Source organism: Oncorhynchus masou, chromosome 14, assembly GCF_036934945.1.
Source record: "Oncorhynchus masou masou isolate Uvic2021 chromosome 14, UVic_Omas_1.1, whole genome shotgun sequence".
Taxonomy (NCBI): Eukaryota; Metazoa; Chordata; class Actinopteri; order Salmoniformes; family Salmonidae; genus Oncorhynchus; species Oncorhynchus masou.
Window position 1 is genome coordinate 18,171,572 of NC_088225.1, and position 13,030 is coordinate 18,184,601.

The 13,030-nt window shown below is 43.9% G+C and overlaps 1 protein-coding gene across 1 annotated transcript; it reads left to right on the top strand.

Moving 5' to 3' along the window:
- The first annotated feature begins 8,547 nt into the window (after positions 1-8,547).
- On the top strand, positions 8,548-12,960 carry LOC135554441 (myosin regulatory light chain 2, skeletal muscle). Its single transcript, XM_064986753.1, has 7 exons — positions 8,548-8,678; positions 9,390-9,488; positions 11,008-11,083; positions 11,354-11,458; positions 11,677-11,755; positions 11,864-11,912; positions 12,009-12,960. The coding sequence occupies exons 1-7, from the start codon at positions 8,676-8,678 to the stop codon at positions 12,108-12,110; spliced, it is 513 nt and encodes a 170-aa protein (XP_064842825.1). The 5' UTR covers positions 8,548-8,675; the 3' UTR covers positions 12,111-12,960.
- Positions 12,961-13,030: the final 70 nt, after the last annotated feature.

Consider the following 13,030-nt stretch of genomic DNA (forward strand, 5'->3'; position numbering starts at 1 on the left):
CTGTAGCATCCAATTAATATTACAAGTTTGAAAGTAATTTCCTGAGCTTTCTTGTATCTCTCAGATATAGGACAGACACTTTAAAACATGCTTGCTTTTTTTTGCCATGTATAAATATGTTATTCAATGCGTTTCTATAGGCTAATAGCAAAAGGTCAAATTCAATGTTCCATCAAATAATAAAATACTGTATATATACACACATTACACAGGATATATATATATATATAAATAACCAATCAAAAGTTTGGACACACCTACTCATTCAAGGGTTTTTCCTTTATTTTCTACATAATTATATATATAATGCCAAGAGCGTGCAAAACTGTCATCAAGGCAAAGGGTGGCTACTTTGAAGAATCACAAATATAAAATATATTTAGATTTGTTTAACACTTTTTTGGTTACTACATGATTCCATATGTGTTATTTGATAGCGTTGACGTCTTCACTATTATTCTACAATGTAGAAAATAGTAAAAATAAAGAATAACACTGGAATGAGTGGGTGTGTCCAAACTCCTGACTGGTACTCTATATACAGGGCATTCAGACAGTTCTCAGACCCCTTGACTTTTTTCACATTCTGTTACATTACAGCCTTACTCTAAAATAAAACATTTTTTAAATTATATCCTCATCAATCTACACACAATACCCCATAATGAAAAAGCAAAAACAGATTCTTAGAAATGTTTGACAATTTATACCAAATAAAAAACTGAAATATAACATTTACTTAAGTATTCTGACCCTTACTCAGTACTTTGTTGAAGCACCGTTGGCAGCAATTAAAGCTTCGAGTCTTCTTGGGTATAACCCAACAAGCTTGGCACACCTGTATTTGGAGTTTCCCATTCTTTTCTGCAGATCCTCTCAAGCTCTGTCAGGTTGGATGGGGAGTGTCACTGCACAGCTATTTTCAGGTCTCTCCAGAGACGTTTGATTGGGTTTAAGTCCGGGCTCTGTCTGGGCCACTCAAGGAAATTCAGAGTCTTGCCCCGAAGCCACACCTGCGTAGTCTTGGTCTTTCGTCCAGACGTGACACTTGGCATTCAGGCCGAAGAGTTCTATCTTGGTTTCATCAGACCAGAGAATCTTGTTTCTCATCAAATCAAATGTATTTATATAGCCCTTCGTACATCAGCTGATATCTCAATGTGCTGTACAGAAACCCAGCCTAAAACCCCAAACAGCAAGCAATGCAGGTGTTGAAGCACGTTGGCTAGGAAAAACTCCCTAGAAAGGCCAAAACCTAGGAAGAAACCAAGAGAGGAACCAGGCTTTGAGGGGTGGCCAGTCCTCTTCTGGCTGTGCCGGGTGGAGATTATAACAGAGCATGGCCAAGATGTTCAAATGTTCCTAAATTACCAGCATGGTCAAATAATAGGTCTGGGACAGGTAGCACGTCCGATGAACAGGTCAGGATTCCATAGCCGCAGGCAGAACAGTTGAAACTGGAGCAGCAGCACGGCCAGGTGGACTGGGGACAGCAAGGAGTCATCATGTCAGGTAGTCCTGGAGCATGGTCCTAGGGCTCAGGTCCTCAGAGAGAGAGAAGGAGAGAATTAGAGAACGCACACTTAGATTCACACAGGACACCGAATTGGACAGGAGAAGTACTCCAGATATAACAAACTGACCCCAGCCCCCTGACACATAAACTACTGCAGCATAAATACTGGAGGCTGAGACAGGAGGGGTCAGGAGACACTGTGGCCCCATCCGAGGACACCCCCGGACAGGGCCAAACAGGAAGGATATAACCCCACCCACTTTACCAAAGCACAGCCCCCACACCACTAGAGGGATATCTTCAACCACCAACTTACCATCCTGAGACAAAGCTGAGTATAGCCCGCAAAGATCTCCGCCATGGCACAACCCAAGGGGGGGCGCCAACCCAGACAGGATGACCAAATCAGTGAATCAACCCACTCAGGTGACGCACCCCTTCCAGGGACGGCATGAGAGAGCCCCAGTAAGCCAGTGACTCAGCCCCTGTAATAGGGTTAGAGGCAGACAATCCCAGTGGAAAGAGGGGAACCGGCCAGGCAGAGACAGCAAGGGTGGTTCGTTGCTCCAGAGCCTTTCCGTTCACCTTCCCACTCCTGGGCCAGACTACACTCAATCATATGACCCACTGAAGAGATGAGTCTTCAGTAAAGACTTAAAGGTTGAGACCGAGTTTGCGTCTCTCACATGGGTAGGCAGACCATTCCATAAAAATGGAGCTCTATAGGAGAAAGCCCTGCCTCCAGCTGTTTGCTTAGAAATTCTAGGAAAAATTGGAGGCCTGCGTCTTGTGACCGTAGCGTACGTGTAGGTATGTACGGCAGGACCAAATCAGAGAGATAGGTAGGAGCAAGCCCATGTAATGCTTTGTAGGTTAACAGTAAAACCTTGAAATCAGCCCTTGCCTTGACAGGAAGCCAGTGTAGGGAGGCTAGCACTGGAGTATTATGATTAGGATTCTAGCAGCCGTATTTAGCACTAACTGAAGTTTATTTAGTGCTTTATCTGGGTAGCCAGAAAGTAGAGCATTGCAGTAGTCTAACCTAGAAGTAACAAAAGCATGGATTAATTTTTCTGCATTATTTTTGGACAGAAAGTTTAAGATTTTTGCAATGTTACATAGATGGAAAAAAGCTGTCCTTGAAACCGTCTTGATATGTTCGTCAAAAGAGAGATAAAGGTCCAGAGTAATGCCGAGGTCCTTCACAGTTTTATTTGAGACGACTGTACAACCATTAAGATTAATTGTCAGATTCAACAGAATATATCTTTGTTTCTTGGGACCTAGAACAAGCATCTCTGTTTTGTCCGAGTTTAAAAGTAGAAAGTTTGCTGCCATCCACTTCCTTATGTCTGAAACACAGGCTTCTGGTGAGGGCAATTTTGGGGCTTCACCATGTTTCATTGAAATGTACAGCTGTGTGTCATCCGCATAGCAGTGAAAGTTAACATTATGTTTTCGAATGACAACCCCAAGAGGTAAAATATATAGTGAAAATAATAATGGTCCTAAAACGGAACCTTGAGGAACACCAAAATGTACAGTTGATTTGTCAGAGGACAAGCCATTCACAGAGACAAACTGATATCTTTCCGACAAATAAGATCTAAACCAGGCCAGAACTTGTCCGTGTAGACCAATTTGGGTTTCCAATCTCTCCAAAAGAATGTGGTGATCGTTGGTATCAAAAGCAGCACTAAGGTCTAGGAGCACAAGGACAGATGCAGAGCCTTGGTCTGAATCCATTAAAAGGTCATTTACCACCTTCACAAGTGCAGTCTCAGTGCTATGATGGGGTCTAAAACAAGACTGAAGCATTTCGTATACATTGTTTGTTTTCAGGAAGGCAGTGAGTTGCTGCGCAACAGCCTTTTCTAAAAATTTTGAGAGGAATGGAAGATTCGATATAGGCCGATAGTTTTTTATATTTTCTGGGTCAAGGTTTGGCTTTTTCAAGAGAGACTTTATTACTGCCACTTTTAGTGAGTTTGGTACACATCCGGTGGATAGAGAGCCGTTTATTATGTTCAACATAGGAGGGCCAAGCACAGGAAGCAGCTCTTTCAGTAGTTTAGTTGGAATAGGGTCCAGTATGCAGCTGGAATTTTTAGAGGCCATGATTATTTTCATCATTGTGTCAAGAGATATAGTACTAAAACACTTGAGTGTCTCTCTTGATCCTAGGTCCTGGCAGAGTTGTGCAGACTTAGGACAACTGAGCTTTGAAGGAATACGCAGATTTAAAGATGCTTTCTAATATTCATGATCTTTTCCTCAAAGTTCATGAATTTATTACTGCTGAAGTGAAAGCCATCCTCACTTGGGGAATGCTGCTTTTTAGTTAGCTTTGGGACAGTATCAAAAATACATTTCGAATTGTCCTTATTTTCCTCAATTAAGTTGGAAAAATAGGACTAGCTTTCCAAGCTAGTCGGAAGACTTCCAGTTTGGTGTAGCAGCAGTAAGGGCTCGTCGATACGGCACGGTACTGTCTTTCCAAGCTAGTCGGAAGACTTCCAGTTTGGTGTAGCAGCAGTAAGGGCTCGTCGATACGGCACGGTACTGTCTTTCCAAGCTAGTCGGAATACTTCCAGTTTGGTGTAGCAGCAGTAAGGGCTCGTCGATCTGCACGGTACTGTCTTTCCAAGCACGGAATACAGTTTGTCTTAAGGGCTCGTCGATACTGCACGGTACTGTCTTTCCAAGCTAGTCGGAATACTTCCAGTTTGGTGTAGCAGCAGTAAGGGCTCGTCGATACGGCACGTTACTGTCTTTCCAAGCTAGTCGGAATACTTCCAGTTTGGTGTAGCAGCAGTAAGGGCTCGTCGATACTGCACGGTACTGTCTTTCCAAGCTAGTCGGAATACTTCCAGTTTGGTGTAGCAGCAGTAAGGGCTCGTCGATACTGCACGTTACTGTCTTTCCAAGTCGGAATTTCCAGTTTGGTGTAGCAGCAGTAAGTGCACGGTACTGTCTTTCCAAGCTAGTCGGAATACCAGTTTGGTGTAGCAGCAGTAAGGGCTCGTCGATACTGCACGTTACTGTCTTTCCAAGCTAGTCGGAATACTTCCAGTTTGTGTAGCAGCAGTAAGGGCAGCAGTCTTTCCAAAGTCGGAATACTTCCAGTTTGGTGTAGCAGCAGTAAGGGCTGCACGGTACTGTCTTTCCAAGCTAGTCGGAATACTTCCAGTTTGGTGTAGCAGCAGTAAGGGCTCTGTCTTTCGAATACTAGCACGGTACTGTCTTTCCAAGCTAGTCGGAATACTTCCAGTTTGGTGTAGCAGCAGTAAGGGCTCGTCGAGCTAGTCGGAATACTTCCAGTTTGATGTAGCAGCAGCTAGGGCTCGTCTACTGCGGCACGGTACTGTCTTTCCAAGCTATTCGGAATACTTCCAGTCTGGTGTAGCAGCAGTAAGGGCTCGTCGATTCTGCACGGTACTGTCTTTCCAAGCTAGTCGGAAGACTTCCAGTTTGGTGTGGCGCCATTTCTGTTCCAATTTTCTGGAAGCTTCAGAGCTCGGGTATTTTCTGTATACCAGGGAGCTAGTTTCTTATGAGAAATGTTTTTAGTTTTTAGGGGTGCAACTGCATCTAGGGTATTGAGCAAGGTTAAATTGAGTTCCTCAGTTAGGTGGTTAACTGATTTTTGTCCTCTGACGTCCTTGGGTAGGCAGAGGGAGTCTGGAAGGGCATCAAGGAATCTTTGTTTTGTCTGTGAATTTATAGCACGACTTTTGATGCTCCTTGGTTGGGGTCTGAGCAGATTATTTGTTGCAATTCCAAACATAATAAAATGGTGGTCCGATAGTCCAGGATTATGAGGAAAAACATTAAGATCCACATTTATTCCATGGGACAAAACTAGGTCCAGAGTATGACTATGACAGTGAGTAGGTCCAGAGACATGTTGGACAAAACCCACTGAGTTGATGATGGCTCCGAAAGCCTTTTGGAATGGGTCTGTGGACTTTTCCATGTGAATGTTAAAGTCACCAAAAATTAGAATATGATCTGCTATGACTACAAGGTCCGATAGAAATTCAGGGAACTCAATGAGGAATGCTGTATATGGCCCAGGAGGCCTGTAAACAGTAGCTATAAAAAGTGATTGAGTAGGCTGCATAGATTTCATGACTAGAAGCTCAAAAGACGAAAGTGTCTTTAAAAAAAAAAAAAATTTTAATTTGCTATCGTAAATGTTAGCAACACCTCCGCCTTTGCGGGATGCACGGGGGATATGGTCACTAGTGTAACCAGGAGGTGAGTCCTCATTTATCATAGTAAATTCATCAGGCTTAAGCCATGTTTCAGTCAGGCCAATCACGTCAAGATTATGATCAGTGATTAGTTCACTGACTATAATTGCGTTTGAAGTAAGGGATCTAACATTAAGTAGCCCTATTTTGAGATGTGGGGTATCACGATCTCTTTCAATAATGACAGGAATGGAGGAGGTCTTTATCCTAGTGAGATTGCTAAGGCGAACACAGCCATGTTTAGTTTTGCCCAACCCAGGTCGAGACACAGACACGGTCTCAATGGGGATAGCTGAGCTGACTACACTGACTGTGCTAGTGGCAGACTCCACTAAGCTGACAGGCTGGCTAACAGCCTGCTGCCTGGCCTGCATCCTATTTCATTTTGGAGCTAGAGGAGTTAGAGCCCTGTCTATGTTGGTAGATAAGATGAGAGCACCCCTCCAGCTAGGACTCTCATGGTCTGAGAGTCCTTTAAGTGCCTCTTGGCAAACTCCAAGCAGGCTGTCATGTGTCTTTTACTGAGCAGTGGCTTCTGTCTGGCCACTCTACCATAAAGGCCTAATTGGTGGAGTGCTGCAGAGATGGTTGTCCTTCTGGAAGGTTCTCCCATCTACACAAAGGAATTCTGGAGCTCTGTCAGAGGGACCATCGGGTTCTTGGTCATCTCCCTGACCAAGGCCCTTCTCCCCCTCTTCCTCTTGGTGGTTCCAAACGTCTTCCATTTAAGAATAAAGGATGATGTGTTCTTGGGGACCGTCAATACTGCATAATTCTTTGGTACCCTTCCCCAGATCTGTGCTTCAACACAGTCCTGTCTCTGAGCTCTATGGACAATTCCTTCAACCTCATTGCTTGGTTTTTGCTTTGACATGCACTGTCAACTGTGGGACCTTTATATATTTATTTTTTATTTTACCTTTATTTAACCAGGCAAGTCAGTTAAGAACAAATTCTTATTTTCAATGACGGCCTGGGAACAGTGGGTTAACTGCCTGTTCAGGGGCAGAATGGCAGATTTATACCTTGTCAGCTCGGGGGTTTGAACTTGCAACCTTGCGGTTACAAGTCCAACACTCTAACACTCTAACCACTAGGCTACCCTGCCGCCCCAAATACAGACAGGTGTGCCATTCCAAATCATGTCCAATCAATTGAATTTACCACAGGTGGACTCCAATCAAGTTGTAGAAACATCTCAAGGATGATCAATGGAAACAGGATGCACCTAAGCTCAATTTTGAGTCTCATAGCAAAGGGTCTGAATACTTATAAGGTATTTTTAAAAATATGTTTAATACATTTGCTAAATTTTCAACAATATTTTTTGTTATTTTCTTTGTCATTATGGGGTATTGTGTGTAGATTGACAAAGGGGGAAAAATGAATGGAATCCATTTTAGAATAAAGCTGTTTGAATACTTTCCAACTGCACTGTATATATATATATATATATTAATATTATTTGTTTTATTATTGTTATTTAATGAAACTTTGAATTTGGCCTTTTGCTATTAACTCAGATATATACCACCACAGAGGTCCTTAAATTCAAAATTAAATAGCTGAATGGTCCTTGGTATAACATTTACATTACATTTAAGTCATTTAGCAGACGCTCTTATCCAGAGCGACTTACAAATTGGTGAATTCACCTTCTGACATCCAGTGGAACAGCCACTTTACAATAGTGCATCTAAATCATTAAGGGGGGGGGTGGTGAGAAGGATTACTTATCCTATCCTAGGTATTCCTTGAAGAGGTGGGGTTTCAGGTGTCTCCGGAAGGTGGTGATTGACTCCGCTGTCCTGGCGTCGTGAGGGAGTTTGTTCCACCATTGGGGGGCCAGAGCAGCGAACAGTTTTGACTGGGCTGAGCGGGAACTGTACTTCCTCAATGGTAGGGAGGCGAGCAGGCCAGAGGTGGATGAACGCAGTGCCCTTGCTTGGGTGTAGGGCCTGATCAGAGCCTGGAGGTACTGCGGTGCCGTTCCCCTCACAGCTCCGTAGGCAAGCACCATGGTCTTAACCACCATAACCACCACCATAACCATCTTACAACTCCATTTGTTTGCCAAATAGAAACCAATCTCGGGCCCTTAGACTCTAGAGGGATTATGGGAGACCTCACTACCGACACCAATTAACATGGTCTAATATACACAAACACTGTACCAGAGTGTTCCCAAAATATTCAAAATATTGATGCATTGACAGTATTTTATGTAATGACATTACACATGCATGCTGGACAGTGCAGTGCCATGCAAAATGTGAGAAGGCCGTTTCAATTGCCTGTGGAAATCGCTGGACATATGAACATAGAAAGTGTAGACAGAGAAATATATCTACCCATGCATGCACATGCATAAAAATGTACATTTCAAGTCGCTGAGAGCACAAAATGTGTTTATTTAAGCCTTTAATATTGTAATGGAAAAACTAAAGTCAATGATAGGTTGATGTGCCACACTGAAGGGTGATGGTGATGGAGACTATGGAGGGGTGGGACGGTACCAAGATGTGTCCAGCCAGCCAGCCAGCAGTCCATCAAGCCTTTTACGTCCTGAATGTCCATATTAGTCCACGTGGGACACTAAACGTATGGCCTGGTCCCTGTTGTATCGGGTTCCCTTCATTCCAAGACTCCTGGGTCTATTTCTGATCTCCTGTAAGGTGATAGCTTGTCCCTCATTCTGCCTGTCGCTTAACTTTTGCTTCAAACTCATCCCTCCCTCTCCCTCTCTCTCTCTCTCTGCCTCTACAAATCCAAACTTGAGGCTGTGGCTAAAGTTAGCGCGGTCTACAGAGGTATATAAGCCCCCGAGGATAGAGGTTTAATGCGGCTTCACATCAGTCTCTTCTCTTGTTGACCATCCAAACCTCCATACATACCGTCTCGAGATGGTGAGTAACACCGGTCCTCACTTTCTGACTGCTTACCTGTCCACTACACTGTGTGCTGTCGATGGGAACCTCCAGGAATAACACAGCATTTCCAGATTTTCTTGTTTTTCTATTTTAAGCTTTTTTTGCTAGATTGAAAAATAAATTATGGAACAACTTTTTAAAACTCAACTATACTTTTTTTGTTGGTGATATTTTTAGACATTTTGTGTAAAGCTGTTCCTGGATATATAATATCATTCACATGATCTAAACATTTTGTTAACACTTTATTAACAACATTTATATATAACATGCTGTAAAAGGTTAGCTACCTGAGGAAAATTAATGTTTTATTACATCCACATTCAAAAACATCCTCCTCTGTCCTGAGCCAGAGAAAGAATGTTCCTGAACTGTTCTGAGAACATGTCAAGAGCTCGGTAGTAAGGGATGTTAAACTACATTAAGACATAGTGGCAGGATTTAATGGTGGGCCACACATATTCACCCCACATCACACTGATAGTCAAAGCTAGATAGCAGATGCTAGATGGCAGACGGAACAGTGTACTGGACCTACACACAAGGACATCCTTTCACCTGTCGCTGACCAGGAACAGCTTGACACTGAAGTCAAAGGTCACTAATTGGCCTCCTGAGGCCTACAGCTGCAGGATGAACAGACCTAGAAGGTCCCATTGTTAAGCAGTTGATGTGATTGTCCTTCAGGCACCCAAGAAGGCCAAGAGGAGGGGAGCAGCAGCAGAGGGCGGTTCCTCCAACGTGTTCTCCATGTTTGAGCAGAGCCAGATCCAGGAGTACAAGGAGGTGAGGATTTCTTAACACACTATGCAACACCTCATCACTTTCACACCTTAAAATGTCAATGGGACAGATTTCCTTTCAACTCCCTATCTGGGCTGAGAGTGAGTGACTCTAGTCTGGCTACCAGTCAGTTTCATTGTAACCTAATTCTGCTGTAGAGTGGCTGAAATAGTTGCTAACACTGAAACAGACAGGCACAGCGGCTAAATTGATACTGTTATAATCATGAGTCAATCATAGTGTACTGTTTTCCTTGTTTCATTAAAGGAGCGAACCCCAAATTAGATTTAGGTGGCTGGCCTCTGATTGGTAAATTCTCAGTGCAGTTGCTATTTTGTCTGCCCCCCTCCCAACTTAAAAAAGCAAAGAATGTCATGAGGAGAAGCTCTGAAGTTTCTGTAACCTTTTGAAGCTCTCCAGGCCTCCCTCTCATCTGAGCCTTCAGCTGTCACTCAACCTCTCATCTTAAGTCCTCTGCTGCTGAGGGCTGCATGTTTAAGTATGGCAGGACAACTGGGCCCTGGCTGGCACTCTGCACACAGAGGAGAGGGGAAGGGCAGTGGGGTGGGGATGAATGGGGGGTGACTGGGGGTGGACAGGGGGAGAACAGGTGGGGACAGAGGGGAATAGAAGAGGTGGGGGGGGCACCTTCTTGAGCTTCTGATAAGGTCTAAAGTTTGGAAGGCAGGTTAGTGTACCTGTTTATGAGGAGAGGAAGGTCGGAGAGGTGAACGGTATGTAGATGAAAGACGGAGGGTAGAAAGTGGAAGGAGTGTAGGGAAGGATACTGTGTGTATGGAAGGATGGATAAGGTCAGGAAATAGGGATCTGGCTGTAGGTGGGAGATTGTATATGATAGTATGTGTTTTCAAAAGTGTTGTCAAGGGATATGGGCACAGACTTGACGGAGGTAATTCTTGCTGCTGTAAGTGATACAGACTTCTTAAGTTTCACTTGGGGAATGTCTGGCATCATCATTGGGACAGTCTTAACACTTTGCCAGGATGGGGGAGTGTGTGCATGTGTGTGAGTCAGGAAGATGGATTACCAGCTGCTTTTTTAAGTTCAAGACCAACCATGGGGGTCCTCTTGGGTTTCATAGACGTAAGAGATGAGGTCCAGAGACAGGCTGGGACAGTGGAAGAAGGATTTAATAGGTGTAACTTAATGAGCTCTCCCTAAATGAACGTGTAAGAATTTAAATTTCTTCTGTTCTTTTTAGGTCTCGCCTAACAAGGATTACATAGCATTGTGACATAAATAGGCAGCACCTGACACTTAAATGACCATAGTTGACAGAGGTGTCTCTAAGTTGTATGGAGTGCACATACTACCCACGTCCCACTACACACAGGACTGAACCCCCCCTCCTCCATGTCCCACTACACACAGGACCGAACCCCCCCTCCTCCATGTCCCACTGGGGATGACAACTTGGCAGACTCTGGTGACTGGTGTTCATGTCATGTCAGACATTATCTGTCTTCCTCACTTCTTCCCTCCCTCCTTCCCTCCTTCTCAGGCTTTCACAATCATTGACCAGAACAGAGACGGTATCATCAGCAAGGATGACTTGAGGGATGTGCTGGCCTCAATGGGTGAGCAAGGGTTACATTTAAGACCTTTTAAGATTCTGAGGACACATGTGACTGACTTGTCTCTATTAAAAGTGTGCCTTAGCATGTCCACAATGTCCTATGTGTGTGTGTGTGTGTGTGTGTGTATGTGTGTGAGAGAGAGAGAGAGACTGAGAGAGAGAGAGAGAGAGAGATAGATAGATAGATAGATAGATAGATAGATAGATAGATAGATAGATAGATAGATAGATAATGGTGCTTGCTAACCTCCACTGCCTCCCTGCTCTGTAGGCCAGTTGAATGTGAAGAATGAGGAGCTGGAAGCCATGGTCAAGGAGGCCAGCGGCCCCATCAACTTCACCGTCTTCCTCACCATGTTCGGAGAGAAGCTCAAGGGTGGGTATATAACTCACTGTACTTGCTTGCTTTATTTCTGTTGCACATCTCCTAATTTCTTAATTTGACTCTGTTAGGCTTACTATCTAACTTGTTATAACCAGGTTATAATCGCTTCAAAGTGTTAGTGGCTTTCTAAGTACACTTCCATATCTGAGGACATTGCATGTGTCTTGCTGCCAGTGTAACATGCCTGACTGACGCTCTGTGTGTCTCAGGGGCTGATCCTGAGGATGTCATCGTTAGTGCTTTCAAGGTCCTGGACCCCGATGCTACCGGTTTCATCAAGAAGGACTTGTGAGAATATTTCCTTCCTTATTTTACAGTTGTAGTAATGAGTGCACTCCATAACAGAATCCACAGCTTCATGAATGTTTCTGACTTTGTCTCCCTCTCTGTCTCTAGCCTTCAGGAGCTCCTGACCACTCAGTGCGACAGGTTCTCTGCAGAGGAGGTGAATACATTTCTAATCATTCAGTTTTAATATTATCATGATCTCTCGTTGTCCCTTGACTTGGCGAGTGGCTGACCCTCCTTCTCCTCCACTCAGATGAAGAACCTGTGGGCTGCCTTCCCCCCAGATGTGGCCGGCAACGTAGACTACAAGCAAATCTGCTATGTCATCACACACGGAGAGGAGAAGGAGGAGTAATGAAACAGACAGAAGAAAAGAAAACAGCCTCCCTTGCCATTCTACCTTCCTGCTCCTCTCTTCTTCCTTCTATTCTCTCATACCTTCCTTCTCTTTATGTGTACTCATGTGCGCTGTCTCTCACTCACACAAATTCTCTAAAAGACTCGTCTCCACTCAAGACATTTGTGTGAGAGCGGGTGCTCATGGGTTGTCTATGTTTGTTCGTGGGGATATGGGATTATTTTCAATAAAAATGATCTTTTAACATCTCCATCTCTTTCTCATCCGCTTTCCCTTCCCTTAACCCTCTTCCTCCTTTTCATCTCTTACTCCTATCATTGGTTGTTTCCCCAGTCTCTCTGTTAGAAGAAATGCACACAGCAAGTCGTATTCCACTGCTGTGGTATGGATGTGTAAACCCCAAGGTGAAAAGGAGCACCAGTCTTTGCCTGGCTGCAACAGCTGAGGTTAGACCTGGAAGTCCTTTCACTCCCCCTTAATTTAACCCTCAGGTGGGCAAATAAACCAAACAGGGATATCGTTCTATAAATATTGTAGATGTTATCTCCTGTAGATAAGGTGGGAAAATAGGAGATATTCTAAGAAGGAATGAGGCTAGAGAAAAACATGGTCTCCTTAAAGTGACGGCTACGTTTTTCTCAAGAAGTGAAAGGCTGCTCGAGAGAAGAGGACCCAAAGAAAACTCGTCTTCACCTCCTTTCCCTCCTCCCTTTCCTCCTTTAGTTCTACCTCTTTGTTTTCTATAAGCTCCTTTGTTTTCTGCACCTGGACTAACTTTAGTCTGCCAGAAACTCCTCTGTAATAAATAAAAGGGACTAACTGTGAATAAAAGCTCTTATCTTTTGTACACTAGTGTCTCTGTTCATGAGTGGTTCTGGTAGAGTGGGGTTGAGAAACAACAGGGCTGGTGTGGGTGT